Source organism: Mastacembelus armatus, chromosome 14, assembly GCF_900324485.2.
Source record: "Mastacembelus armatus chromosome 14, fMasArm1.2, whole genome shotgun sequence".
In the NCBI taxonomy this organism is placed as follows: Eukaryota; Metazoa; Chordata; class Actinopteri; order Synbranchiformes; family Mastacembelidae; genus Mastacembelus; species Mastacembelus armatus.
Genome location: NC_046646.1, coordinates 10,983,628 through 10,997,081, shown reverse-complemented (window position 1 = coordinate 10,997,081; position 13,454 = coordinate 10,983,628). Strand labels below are relative to the sequence as shown.

At 38.6% G+C, this 13,454-nt stretch overlaps 1 protein-coding gene across 1 annotated transcript; it reads left to right on the top strand.

Annotated features, from left to right (window-relative positions):
* Positions 1-2,289: 2,289 nt before the first annotated feature.
* On the top strand, positions 2,290-9,876 carry LOC113143532 (transmembrane protein 47-like). The gene is made up of 3 exons (XM_026329216.2): positions 2,290-2,618; positions 5,239-5,379; positions 9,013-9,876. Exons 1-3 carry the CDS (start codon positions 2,402-2,404, stop codon positions 9,192-9,194), a joined length of 540 nt encoding a protein of 179 aa, XP_026185001.1. The 5' UTR covers positions 2,290-2,401; the 3' UTR covers positions 9,195-9,876.
* The last annotated feature ends 3,578 nt before the right edge of the window (positions 9,877-13,454 follow it).

The window sequence follows — 13,454 nt, the reverse complement described above, 5'->3', positions numbered from 1 at the left end:
CAATGAGGAAGAAGGCCCATATTAGCAGATGTTTTGTCTTTGCTCATGCCAACAAAAGGCTCCTTTAATTTTGATTACAGGATAAAATGTGTTCTCTGCACAACAAATGTGCCATTTTTGTAGATCGTGGAGGGATTTACTCATTTCCACTGCATCCAGGTCAAAACAGCTGGTGGTTGACATGGATCTTGTTGAAAAAGACCACAGGGCCACCTCATAAGCATCATGAGAGAATATCAAACATTAGTGATTCTGGGACTGTATTTATGACTGTCTCCATGTTTGCTGAACTTTGCTCTTATTATAAGTAGGATCAATAATCAAAGCCCAGCAGTAGCTACATACATGTTTTTAGACCAGGTTTTTAAAAAATTCCATATATTCTGAAAACAGTGCAGTTTTTCTAAGACATAGAACGATAAGAAATACTTCAGATTAAATGAAAATATGAAAAGTGCCATCTGCAGTTATTTGGCTTACCAGAAGATGGAAATACTTTATGTGTATTTGACACTGGGGCTGAATGAGCTGAATTGTTACAACACTAGAGTCATATCTTGTCTAATTTTATACTTGTCATTTCATTTGGGGGATTTATTGGATGCTTTTAAATTCTGTAACTGTTGGTATGAGATACTAAACTCCACAAAGCTTTCATAATGGATCAAAGGATTGTTTCGCAAAGGAGGTAAAAAAAAATATCAGTGAGCTCGGCCCTACACACTGGATGTGTGAAGAGGTCAAAACAGGATTAACATAAAAGAAGAGCTAACAAGCTAATAAGCAGCTTTATTGTCACTCTCACAACAATTTTCAGCATGCATTGGATTTTTCATGCCCTTTGTGGTCAATGTCCATATAAATCCTGCTACTGATCATACTACAGTCCATAAAATGTTATTTACTGCGTATAATTACACAAATCATGATGTAGAGGCATAAAGAGCATTGCTTTATGGGCATTCTCAACCAAAATGGCACATGCCTGCCATCTGCTGGATCTTTACCATATTACAACATCTTGACCACATTACATCTTCACCAACCCTACTTCTTTTCACCAACCCTACTTCTTTAGACAATGGTGTAAAGGGACAGTTCCCAAAATTCTACTCTGCACCCACAAAGTCTATAAAAACAGCAAGGAAAGCAAAAGCTCATACATTAGTACCAGGATGTAGGTCATATTAATTCCTGTTAATTAAAAACTGGACTGGTCTCCCAATATACTGTTAATTGTATTGAATTGAGATGGTGGAAATTAATCTTTGCATCATTAGTGGCCCCTTAGACAACAGGATGGATGGCATCTGGCCATCTGGCTGCTAACTAAACAAATGTGCATCATGGTTCCTGCAGGAACATTTTGATTACTTGACTTGTCTTCTTTTGAATTTTGACCTATCTACACTATTTTAGTGGCACGTCTCAGCATCACTCCCCCCTGTGAATAAAAAATATGTTGTCAATATCTCCAATAGTAGTACTTTGAGTCTGATAAAACTAAAGATAAAGTACATGCAGTATATTGTATGGTGAAGGTTGATTATGTTTTTACCTTTACACTTACTTTATATTCACTTTATATTCTGTGCTACTTTGCCTTTCTGTATCACGTCTACTGCTGCATTTAACTGTTTTGAGTGTATAAGACTGTTGTTGAATATCTACGTCTTGAAGGACTGTTTTTACAGACCTAACATGCTGCTACTTCCAAAGAGCTTAAAAAGTCTGGTTTCCCAAAAGGGATTTCAAAATAAAAGCACCGAACACTTTATGGAGCGTTGTTAATCTAAGCTCAAGTACTGGTCTAAAGGTCTTACTGGTCTTGTTGTAAATATAGATTACATGAAAAGCTATTTTGTTGTATTGGGTGTGGATTTTCACCGAGGTTTTTATAGTCCTTAAGGAGAAGCATGAGCTCAGTTTAAGACTGGATCAAAGAATCGCTTTGTTTTTCTTGATTTGTTTGATGTTTAGTCACTCCTTTAGTTTGCCTTTACTCATCGTTTTAATTGTTTTGCTTTTGTTTTTGGTAATCAAATAAAGCAACAGAGGTAAATAATATAATCACAGGATTACAGTATTATATTATATTATATTATATTATATTATATTATATTATATTATATTATATTATATTATATTATATTATATTATATTATATTATATTATATTATAAGTCAAATGTGGAAACAAATATTTCTACAGGTATTCCTCACGTGGTCCAGAATAAGAGCAATTATTTTGAAAGCCCCATCTAACCGGACGTCCCCTGTTAAACGTTCCCAGCTGGACCCACACAAAGACGTGAGGGCTATGGTGAGGGAAGACGCACTCGGACCTTCAGCGATCCCGTTTCACAGTGACTGAGCAGCAGCGTGTGTCTCGTTGTGAGAAGATGTCTGTGAATGAGGTGTACGTGTTCCGACCCTTCAAGCTGATCGCCCTGCTGTGCGTCTTTCTGGCGCTGTGTTTGGACGTGGTGGCTCTACTGAGTCCAGCCTGGGTCACTGCCGAACATTTCTCCCTGTCCCTGTGGGAGTCCTGCTCCCAGTCCGAGGCACGGCACCCGACAGAGGAGGCTGACTGGAGCTGCTTCTCCACCCTCACATCTGGTAGGAAACACTGTTTTTTTTTTTTGCGCATTTGGGTTGATTTCAAAGCGCCTTGTTGTTTAACTTGGAGAACAGCCTTCACACTTGAAACTACCGTAGATTTTGTCCTGTTAGGATGATGCTGGAAAATGTGATGTTTGGTTTAGAAAACTGCAGTATTGTAGTACTGCAGTACAGCAATCTACTTTTTTTTTTTAGGGAAGACGCTGATTTTGCCAGTTACAGGGTACAACACATTGGTAATTGTGTCTTGTGCAGTAACTCTTTAAGTCTGGAAATGTGTTTATCAATTGTTTGTTTTTTTAGGGCTACATGTAGATTTGGGCTACATGAGTTTGAAATAAACAAAGTATTTGTAAACTTTTACAAACCATCAGACTCAGTTTGTTTTACTTGGATTGTTGGTCTCTGTCTGGCAGCTGAGACATCCACGGATTCTTGCTCTGCAGATAAATTTCCTCTGGTCATACCAGAGCAGTGACGTGTTGTCACACTGTGATGCTCGGCACTACCACCTAGGTTTCACTGATTCTTGAGCAACCGCAAAACAACTGGGTTTGACTTTAGATTTCGTAACAACTATAGCTGTGTTTTCTGTGTTATTGTGATAAATCAGCTCACAAATGGCTCAGGGATAGGTTTTAAATGCTGTTTCTACATGACTGACAATGTTTAAACATTTCCGGGGCTGTTTAATGTCACTTTCCATGTGCAGATTAGAAATAACAGAACAAAACAATCACATGCTGTTAAACCAAAAACCTAATCCCTTTGGCGCTCAACGGAGTTAACCCACTCCAACCACAATAAGGAATGGGGTGTGTTCGAAGAGGCACATTCAGCATCTTACCCATCATCGACCTCACAAGGCCTGGACCCACCAGATTGTCTATTGTCAGGCAGAGAAGCCACATGACGGGAGTGTTAACACCCCCTGCCCCCTTCCTTTCCCTACCAAGAGAGAAAATCCGTATTAACTGTACCAGATTTACCAGCACTGGTACAGTAGCTTGGCTGGTTATTAAGATGGACCTTCGCCTCTATTTCTGATACACTATAGTATATGTGAATAGTAATAAAAAGGCTAAAACGCTAAAAGCAAACCATATATAATGAAATATGTAGTTATAGTTTTATTTGGTTGCCAGATATTGTAAAACATTTTAGATTGTGATGCATTTGTTTTTGCCCCATCATAGACATGAACAAGCACAGTGACAAAGAGAGAAGCACAGGTCCGGTGTGACTGACCTCTCTCTGATATTGTGGAATGTGTCGGGGTGAATAGGAGGCGGGTTTGTCGCTTTGAGCGTCTGCAGAGCTCATTAAAGCAACAGTGGAAAGGAGTGTTGATGTTAAAAGTGCAGTTCACCAAAAGGCAGAGCAGACTGATCATGTGCATGTTCTCAGCTTTTAAATCTCAGTTTGTATCTTTGTCGTGATTTAATCTGCCAGATATGATTGGACAGAAAATATATGTGACACACTTATTTGTATGTTACTTGCTTTGAGCCTTAAACGATAGAAAAATACATTTGTGATGTGAGCCCACTCTTTAATATTCTATGAGTTTTTTTTAGTAAAAAAAACAAAATTCTAACTACATAATAGACCGAAGATGTTAGAAACAAGTATGTCCTGAAGGCCGGGTCAAACCAAGTCACATGTCGGATGTTCCTTTTTACTGTAGTGAAGACAAAAGAATCAGGAGCTCAGACACACACACACACACACACACACACACACACACACACCCTCACACACACACACACACACATACATACATACATACATACACACATCTAGCAAAGATTCTTCGTTGAGCTTGTTAGTTTCATCACATGCAAATTTTTTCCTCTGAGTCATTTTGAGGTTAGGCTTTCTCCTGACACATGGGACATCAAAGAGGGAACAGTGCAGGCAGAAAAGTGAGAATTTATCCTTTCCTTCTGAATACATTTCAGGTTTCAGACTCTGTCTCCACACTTTGTTGGTAAGAAAAAAAAAAAAAAAGCTTTAAAATGTAGTCTTTTGCAAACTTAATGTTGTGTAGTTTCAGGGAAAAATCCTCTGATGTGCAGGGAGAGATGAGCTGTATTTTTCCAGCAAGAGCAACTGGGGTTTGTTTGAAATAAATAGAATAAATGTGCTGTTAAAAAGCCACTAAGGCTGAACCAACATGTGAAATGCTGGCGGCCACAAGCAGAAACTTCAGTTTCATCAAGCAAAAACTCCAAGGACACAAAACTGAACTTGCCGACTTATATGGGCCGTTTAGAAAAGAATTATTTTGAAGGATACAGCTGTGGTTTCGGTGCCTGTAGTTTGAAATACCAATTTGAATACTGCATGAAATATATGCATTTGTTAAATACATGCATTGACTGTCACAATGTGTGATTCAGGTGCATTTTGGATCTTTATTTACTGTGACTACTGAGTCATTCCTGATGGAGGCTGTCCCTCACGCAGGCCTGCGTCCGTTCTGCTCCACTCACTTCGCTCTGTGGGATTAGCTCTTGTTTTGTGTTTACCAGCCCAGCGGTTCATTTCAACACTGCGTCCTGTAAAATTGAGCTTTTGTTGCTCCACTATAACCTGCGTTTGTCCCGTCCCGCAGACTGGCAGATTGCCACCCTGGTGCTGCTGGTGTCCGGTGCTGTGGCAACTCTGGTGGCCTTCCTGGTGGCCCTGATTTCCCTCTGCCGGGGGACACAGAGACAACATTACCGCACTGTGGCTGTGTTCCTCTTTACTGCAGGTAAACCCTTTCTCTCCCTTCCCCATGTAAATCTCTCAAAGCATCTGCATTCCCCCCGTATGAATATTTATCCAGCTCTCTAACACATCATGTTTATGCATATTTGGAAATGTAGAGACCCTGTGCATTTGCCACAACCACAACAATTTCCATACAGACAAGGGGTTTTTGTTCCAGTGCTCATGTTAAATAGAAGGGTGCAGAAGGAAAGACGCAGCTGAATGAGGCTTGTCGGTTGAGCTCATTTTTTCTGTGGTGTGGAGTCTGGGGAGCTGCCGGCTCATGGGCCAAGAAAAAGCAGCCACAGAATTTGCAGACTTACCAACAGAGTGAAGTCACAGAGGGAAAAACAGCCACCACAGACTCCTCAGCCGGCACTGCCTCATACTTGGACTGCACATCTCCTGCATGCTTTCTGAGATGGTCCTCTGGGTGAAACCATATTTTGACACTGGTGAGGGAGGATCTGTTTATAAAACCTATAATTAAAGCCAAAGGTTCAGCTTTCAAGACACATTGTTCCATATACTCTGCAGGGGTTGTAATAACTGACTCATAGCCAGTGCTTACTTTAGTTAGACAACAGTGATGAGACACTAACCACTCACCGCTACTTAACTCATGGCAAGGTCCAGTTTTGTCAATTTCCGAACTAAAATAGGATTATATAAGACACAGACATTACATTATGCATCACAAATAACATTCCACCTCCTGGAGTTTCACGTCCTGTCTATAAACTAAACCTAAATACATCATTCCTTATGAGTAATAATGAGTATAAGTACCCATATACCTCATTTTGCGAAGAGTTTCTGTAGAAGTACTGCTAATTCCTCTTCTTTCCTCTAGCTAAGCTAAGCTAAGCAGCTGTAGATTCATGTCTAACAAACATGTATGAGGTAGTGATGTCAATCTTCTCTTCAACACAAAGTATCCACACAAACGTGAATATGCATATTTCCAAAAAGGTTAAATCATTTCTTAAACACTTCTCTGAAAGCTCATTATTTTTTGTGTGATGTGAAAACACATTAGGTTTATTTAAAAATGTACACGAGACCTCAGTGTTTCTGTTAGTATCAAATATGTCTGATCAAATAAAAAACTTGCCTAAAACAACAGATAATATTTTACTATGTGGCCCATTTTACAGATCAGACTGTATGGGTGGAACATGTAGGTAGATAATGATTTATAATAATGTTTAACAGTGTGGAAAAATGCTTAATCAATCTCTGAAGGGCCCATAAGGGGGAATATAAGGGATGTTTGTCTTGTTCTGTTGTCAGTCACACAGGACCAGTGTGCCACTGACTCTTAGCCATTCACTGAAAAGCTTGGGAATGCAGTGTTATCCTTTCCTGTGTGTAATTGCTTTAAGAGCCTTGTGAGAATAAGGTCTTCATACAGGGGCACAGTCCTCAGCAGTGTATCAGCAGAGGGCTTGGTCTCTGTTAAATGCCCCTTGGCAGGACCGGGGCTGCGTGGTATTTATTTTCTGACCAGAAATATGACCTCACAGGGCTGCGAGCTCAGCCTGGGCTCCATCAACACTGCCACATTCTTGGGCTGCCGTCGGTCCTCCTGCACGCCCACTGCTCAGTCATATAGGAAGGAAAGGTGGAGCCACAGTTACATAGTTGCACAAAGTCCTTTCCTCAAGAGTCACCTAGCATGCAGGAAAAAGGAACTGAAGGCTGTGCTGTGATCGAACATGGGCACATATGCTCACAATGAAGGCGGATGAATGATTTAAAGGAAAAATGATTCACAGTGATGGAAGCATGAAAGTCATTTTCCTTTTGTGATCTCAAGGTCAAAAGCATAATGGAAATTGTGAATTATTTCACATCTTACAAAAAAAGAACAGCACAGACTTTACTTTTGGGTGCGGAAATGTGCACCCAAATGTTTAAATCCATCACTGTCATGGAAAAATATGACAGGCCATTTCAAAAGAATCCTCACTTTTACTACTCCACTGGGCAAGAAACCACAGGAAGCATGTCATAGAAATAAAGTTAGACTTGGAAAAAGTGTTTTTTTGTTAATCAGATGTAAGATGAGAAATAGAAATACACTTTAAGATAAAACATGTTCTTTGTGTTGTTAAAACACTTTTTAGTCTTTTTTTTTTGAAAGTGCCAAAGAAGAAAAGTTTGTTCTTAAAGTAAGTGCATGAAGGATAAATATATATTACAGTTGTAAATATGTTTTAAAAGCATATGGATCCAGAGTAAGAAATGCCAGCCCGTGTATTTAGAGGTGCATTAAACTAATAAAATGGTAAAAGCCTAAGCCAGAGAGGATTGGAATTACATAAACCTGCTTTTTGACATATTGACATTGGTTTTCACATACACTTTTCTGAAAACACTCAACATTTTCATTGTTATTCATGTTATGGTAAATCCTTTAGAGGCTTATTTTGACAAGATCATCTGAAGCAGCAGGATCACTGACTTGAGGACTTTATATAACTTTATATAACTATTCTCTGGTTCCCTTTGGTGTCTCTCAGTTTTCTTTGCAAACACTGAAAAACACTTCTCTTTCTATGCTTAAGCCTCTTTTCATAACCAGCCACGGTCACATTTCTTGCTTTTACAGCAGTGTGCGCTGTGTATTTACATGAGCAAGGCCACTGGTGTCATGTTTGTGAATAGTGTGTTTTTATGCTTGGGATTGCTGAAAGCTGCTTCTTCTACTACTAAAGTGCAAAACAAGGAGAATCAGAAGAAACAGAAATGAATAGATTCATAGTTGGACAAAAGTAATAAAGAAAAGAAAAAAAATGAAGACTTTTTAGGTTTAACAAAGATTAAAGTGACATAATGTCAAAGTTAAAGCATTAGTCACAGTAGCTGGGATGAGAAGGCACAGATTTGTGCAGAGAGGATAATGTAATAACATAATAATAACCTGCTGTATTTTCAGATATACAGCTTATGGTACATATAACAATAATATAATATGGTGTATTCACAAATATGTATAGGGAAGTGCAGGAGTGTAAGTTGTGAAACTATGCAGCAATGATAAGAGTTAAAATTTAAAAAGACATGCAAAGGGTAAACTTATGTAATGTACTGTGGAGTACTCAGAAGTTATTGTATTGGCAGACCTTATAATAAAAATGTTTATTATTTATCAGTACTGTCCTCACCAGAAATACTGTAGTAGTTTTTAAACATGATTGATAACATCTGTGTTGTGATTAGTGTTGGAGGCAGAAGTAAAGCATGTAGTACTGGTAATAAAAATACTGTACTGGAAGTATTGCAGTAGTGTGTTGATGGTGATAAGTAAAATGGCAACTAATGATTATTTTCATTATTGATAATGTGCAGGATGTTTTCACTGGTAATTGGTCAGAGGGCAGTAAAAATACTGCTCATATAAATCATAGGATGATGTCTTCACATTACATGTTTTGTCCAAACTCCAAAATAATGGATTTTAATGTCATGTAAGAAAAAGCAAGGGTCTAGGTGTAGATTCAGTTAACGAGTAATTGTCTCAGTTCTAGTGGTAGGTCAAAAAAAAGAATGACAACTCTGAGGTTAAGTGCAGTATGATTTTAAATTTGTACAAAACAAGAACATCTTATTTTCTGTGTTTTGGCTCTAGTGGTTCTGCAGGCCTGTGCTCTGGTCCTTTACCCAATCAAGTTCATTGACGGAACGGTCCTCCACACCTATCACGAGTTTAACTGGGGCTACGGGCTTGGCTGGGGAGCCACCATCTTCATGTTGGGAGGAGGGATCCTCTTCTGCCTTCGGACGGACATATACGAGGATGCAATGTACTGAGTACTTGTGCAGCCCACCGCTGGAAATACACACATAAACACACACATACATCCCCATGCAGGAAGTGTGCTACTTTTCTTCACTCTGCACATGGCCAATGCATATGTGAGCACCGACCCTGTTTCTCTCTTTCTCTTGCTGTCATGCTGTCTCTGTTATTTTTAGACAGATTGTGAAGGCCTAATTTAGGCCAGGGTTGTATGAATAGGACCCCCCCACCCCCTCCTCCCACTCAGCTAGCGGGTCCCTCGGCCCTGTCGGTGTCAGCGGTGAGGTGGCAAAGCTAAAGCACAGAGAGATTTCTGGACAGGAGCGAGCGTCCGATGCTGGACGTTTCCACTGTGCTCTGTACCTGGAGCTCTATTGTTAGAGAGAAACAGCACAGTAGATTCTGAGCACAGACCTGAATGTGCAGTGGTTGAATACTGAAATGGATTGACTTATCTCCACATTTCCTTTTTTTTATTCATTTTGTAGCTTTTCATGAGGACAAGCTTGTTGTTATGATATATTTATGGCATCATTTTACAGCTTCTAAATCTTGAAAACTGAACTGTCCCACAATGTGTTTTAGCTGAAGTATATGCAGTAAAGCTAAGCCTGCTGATATTAGAAGTGTACATTAGTCAGCTTTGACATGTGCTGGAGTATTTATAGTTTGTTTAGGAACTCACACTAGCTTGTCTCAAAGGAAAAATGTAAATGTGTACAAAGTATTTCTATATGAAGTAAAATCCAGAATAAACAAGAGGTTTTGGGAGATTTAGTGAATTTGTGAATTATTGTTATGAAATTCTGTATTCATATCTTTAGAGGAGAGGCACACGGACTTCCACTGTGTTAAAACTAGCAATAATTAGACAAAAAAAAAATATCCCTCATCATCATCTATACCTATACATTCTTGTCACACGTTACAGCTTCAGTGCCGAAACAATAAACACAAACCAAATACCCTGAAAAGTCAGATCTTTTACCTTTTAGTGTAAAAATAACTAAGCAGTTTATTTATACATTTTAAGGCTGGTTTGAAAAAGTTTTATTTCCCTGCATGTTTTCGTACAAAACAGAAGGTGCTGCCACATTTGAGCAGCCTGGCGTGAAGCCTCCCTGTACACACTTGTCTTTTTTTTTTTTTTTTTTACCCCACAGAGTTCAAACTGCAACAGCTGGTTAAAAATCTCTGGAAAGGGATCAGCAATTTCCGCTGCTGCAGCAGTGTGAAAGCTTCCCAGCTGTATATTTACTCCACAATTAACAGCTCAGAAAGAAAAAGATCACCAAGAGTAAAGCTGACGCTTGGCTTCAGTGAACAGGGTAACAGTCTAATGAGTATGTGCGGTGCTAAGATAGTGGTTCTCTTATAATAGAAGGTGACCTCCTGGTAATCTCTGATATGTGACTTGCTAGTTAAAGGTGACCTGGTAACATGACAGGGTAGGAAAGGGGGCACACGTCCGAGAGTTTCTAAAGCATTGCAGACGCTTGCACTTTAGTTAGACATTATACCACAAAGTGAGAGATGTTTTCCCAGTGAGAATATTTAGCACTTTAAACAAGTGGAACATTGATGGAAATTATAATTTCTTTTTATTTGAGAAGAATAATTTATGGCTTTCCAGACACTCAGTTGATCAACTGATTCACACAACATGCAAATTTTTTTTTTCCCAGAGCAAGTTTTCTTTTCTTTGTAGGGTTTTAAATTATGCACTCTCTGGCTTTGGTGTGTTGTAAAGTGTAAAGGTAAGAATGCCAGTGGGTCTTCATTCTTAGCACTCCACCCACATAGTTATGACCTTCCCTGCATTATACACCTCTGGCATGAGAGATGTAAGCACAAAAACAAAATGTGTAACCAAGAGCACTGTTTAAATGTTCCAGTTGCTCATTTTTCCTGTGACCAGGACTGTTTTTTGTTTTTTTTTGTTTTGTTTTGTTTACTGCACCATGCTCCCACGCTATTAATGCTAACATTTTCCCCCACCTAGTGGTCCAATTTGATAAATCAAGAGAGCAGAAGTTGGAAGTTGATATTTTCAATTTATATTCAAGCTAATCAGATTTGATGGAGAAAGTTGGCGTGTCAATCTTGATTCTTCCTATCTGCTCTCCTCTACTTATTTATTTATTTATATATTTTTTTGAGGAGCAGGAAAACAAGCTTTCTCTTGCATGCAGGTATGGCTGGGAAGGATCATTCTGAGATGAACAGGCAAAAGAGAAGCACTGAAGGCCAACATAAAACAACAACCCAAAACAACTGCAATAATTTATAGTAACGGTATATTATTGGATTATAGAATTAAATTTTCATGGTAGTGATGATGAGGATAATTTTGTGCCTTTGCAGCTGCTGCTTCATTCTCTCATCTCTGAATACTTTGGACGTGTCAGCAAAGGAAATAAAACCCAAGCAAGATAAATCATTTTCTCCAGCTGTTAGAACAAACAGTACATGTATTCACATATGATTATGACTCTCATGTAATAGATTATATCTGTAGTGAAGATAATGTGGCCTTTGTAGAGCAGCCTGGCCCCTGGGTGCAGTAACCAGTCAGACCCTGCACACTTTCACTCTGCAGGGACAGATTCCAGTTACTGAGCCTGGGGGACAGAGACAAACCATGGTGCCTGAGAAGGGAAATGATTGTTTTAATGATACAAGTATTCACAGATTTTCTGAAAATGCAAGAAAATTCCAAACCTAACCTGAAGCTGTCCAGTTCCTCATGTGATCCCCAGCAGCAAAAGTCAGACCAGGATCTGCACACACTAGTAAGGCAAACACATGGACTGAAAAGCAACGTGTGGGATTTACATTTCCCTTGTCCCAATCCTCTGTCAAGCTTGGCTCCACCAAAATTATATATTAACTTCAAAAAAGTTACTCAGTTCTCCTCCACTATCAGCTTGTGGTGCCTTGCAGTCCCGAGTCCTGATAAACCTGTGCACTGCCGCACTGAACGCTGTGCATAAAAAAAACCTGATGTGAATACAACATTCAAGGTATTTGAATAACTTATGTTTGCTTCCTCAGAATAATTCAGTCATTCCGTGAGCTGCATACAATCTATCACCTTCTGTAATGTCACGCAGCCAATCTGCTTCATTTTCAGCAGCAAGGCCACATCCAAATAATCCCAGTAGTTCCCATTTACCCAGAAAAATGACAAACATCATTTGTTTCTCTCATTTATTCTTCATGGATTAATCATATATGAACTCGGCCGACGAAGTAAACAAGACGAAACTACCACAGACACACACACATGCACATGCACAGTCAAGTATGGATAAGGCAGCCTCGTGTGGGAAGCAGTCAGCTGCTTGGCTGACCTTGTAGGTGTCAATGAAAGCTGGATAAAACAGTAAAAGACAGCAGCCTGGAGTCAGATGCATATTATCCCTAAGAACATTTTCTTACAGTGTACAGTTTCAGCAGAATGGTAAGCCTTAATTAAGGACAAGGAACGCACCTGCACACGTGTTTATTTGATTTTATTTATGTTTTAATGTAGTTTAACTCAGGTAAATACCCACAAACCTAAATATCTCAAACTTAGTGACATATCCTGCAAATAAGATGTCAAGTAACTACTGAATATGTGCCAGAACATCCTAATTAAAATGCAAATTAAAAATATTAGTGAATGTGTGTACAAGTTTAATTCACATATGTGTTTCATAATAACTTAACCTGTAGGAAGAGAATCCACTGAAAATATCAAAAACATTGATTTATTTTAAGAAAGTAGTGGCAGGTATAGGAACTGGACACTAGGGGGCAACAGAAGTCCTAGAAAAAATAAATCTCACTAATTTCTAATTATATGCATACACAGTATACTGTATACTGTTTTAGGTAAACTAATTATTTTACCATAAGTATAAAAACAATTTTACAGTTCATTGTGTTTAATGTTACAAATACTCTCAACTCCAGTAAAATTCACTATTGTTAATCCTTTTTTTTCAAAGTAATGTAGAAGCTAGAAAGTAGTTTATTGGGAACAGATTCATACAACAAAGTTACAACTGTAAATATGAATTAAAGTATTATTAGTAACAAACAACATTATTTTGATGAGGATGAACACAACATTAAAGGTTGTGTTGCCTCTCAGACTCAAGTAAGAGCTCAGAACACACAGATACAAAAGCTGCATGTGACGTGTTAATATTTTGGCTTTCTTTATTTTTTCATATTCATGAGTTATCAGATACAAATAGATGTGTAAAATAAAATGAAAGACA

Excerpts from the sequence above, each read along its gene's own strand:
- LOC113143532 (XM_026329216.2), top strand. The coding sequence starts at position 2,402 with ATGTCTGTGAATGAGGTGTACGTGTTCCGACCCTTCAAGCTGATCGCC. Across the intron at positions 2,619-5,238 it reads CTTCTCCACCCTCACATCTG|ACTGGCAGATTGCCACCCTG; the intron begins GTAGGAAACACT and ends CCCGTCCCGCAG. Across the intron at positions 5,380-9,012 it reads TGTGTTCCTCTTTACTGCAG|TGGTTCTGCAGGCCTGTGCT; the intron begins GTAAACCCTTTC and ends TTTTGGCTCTAG.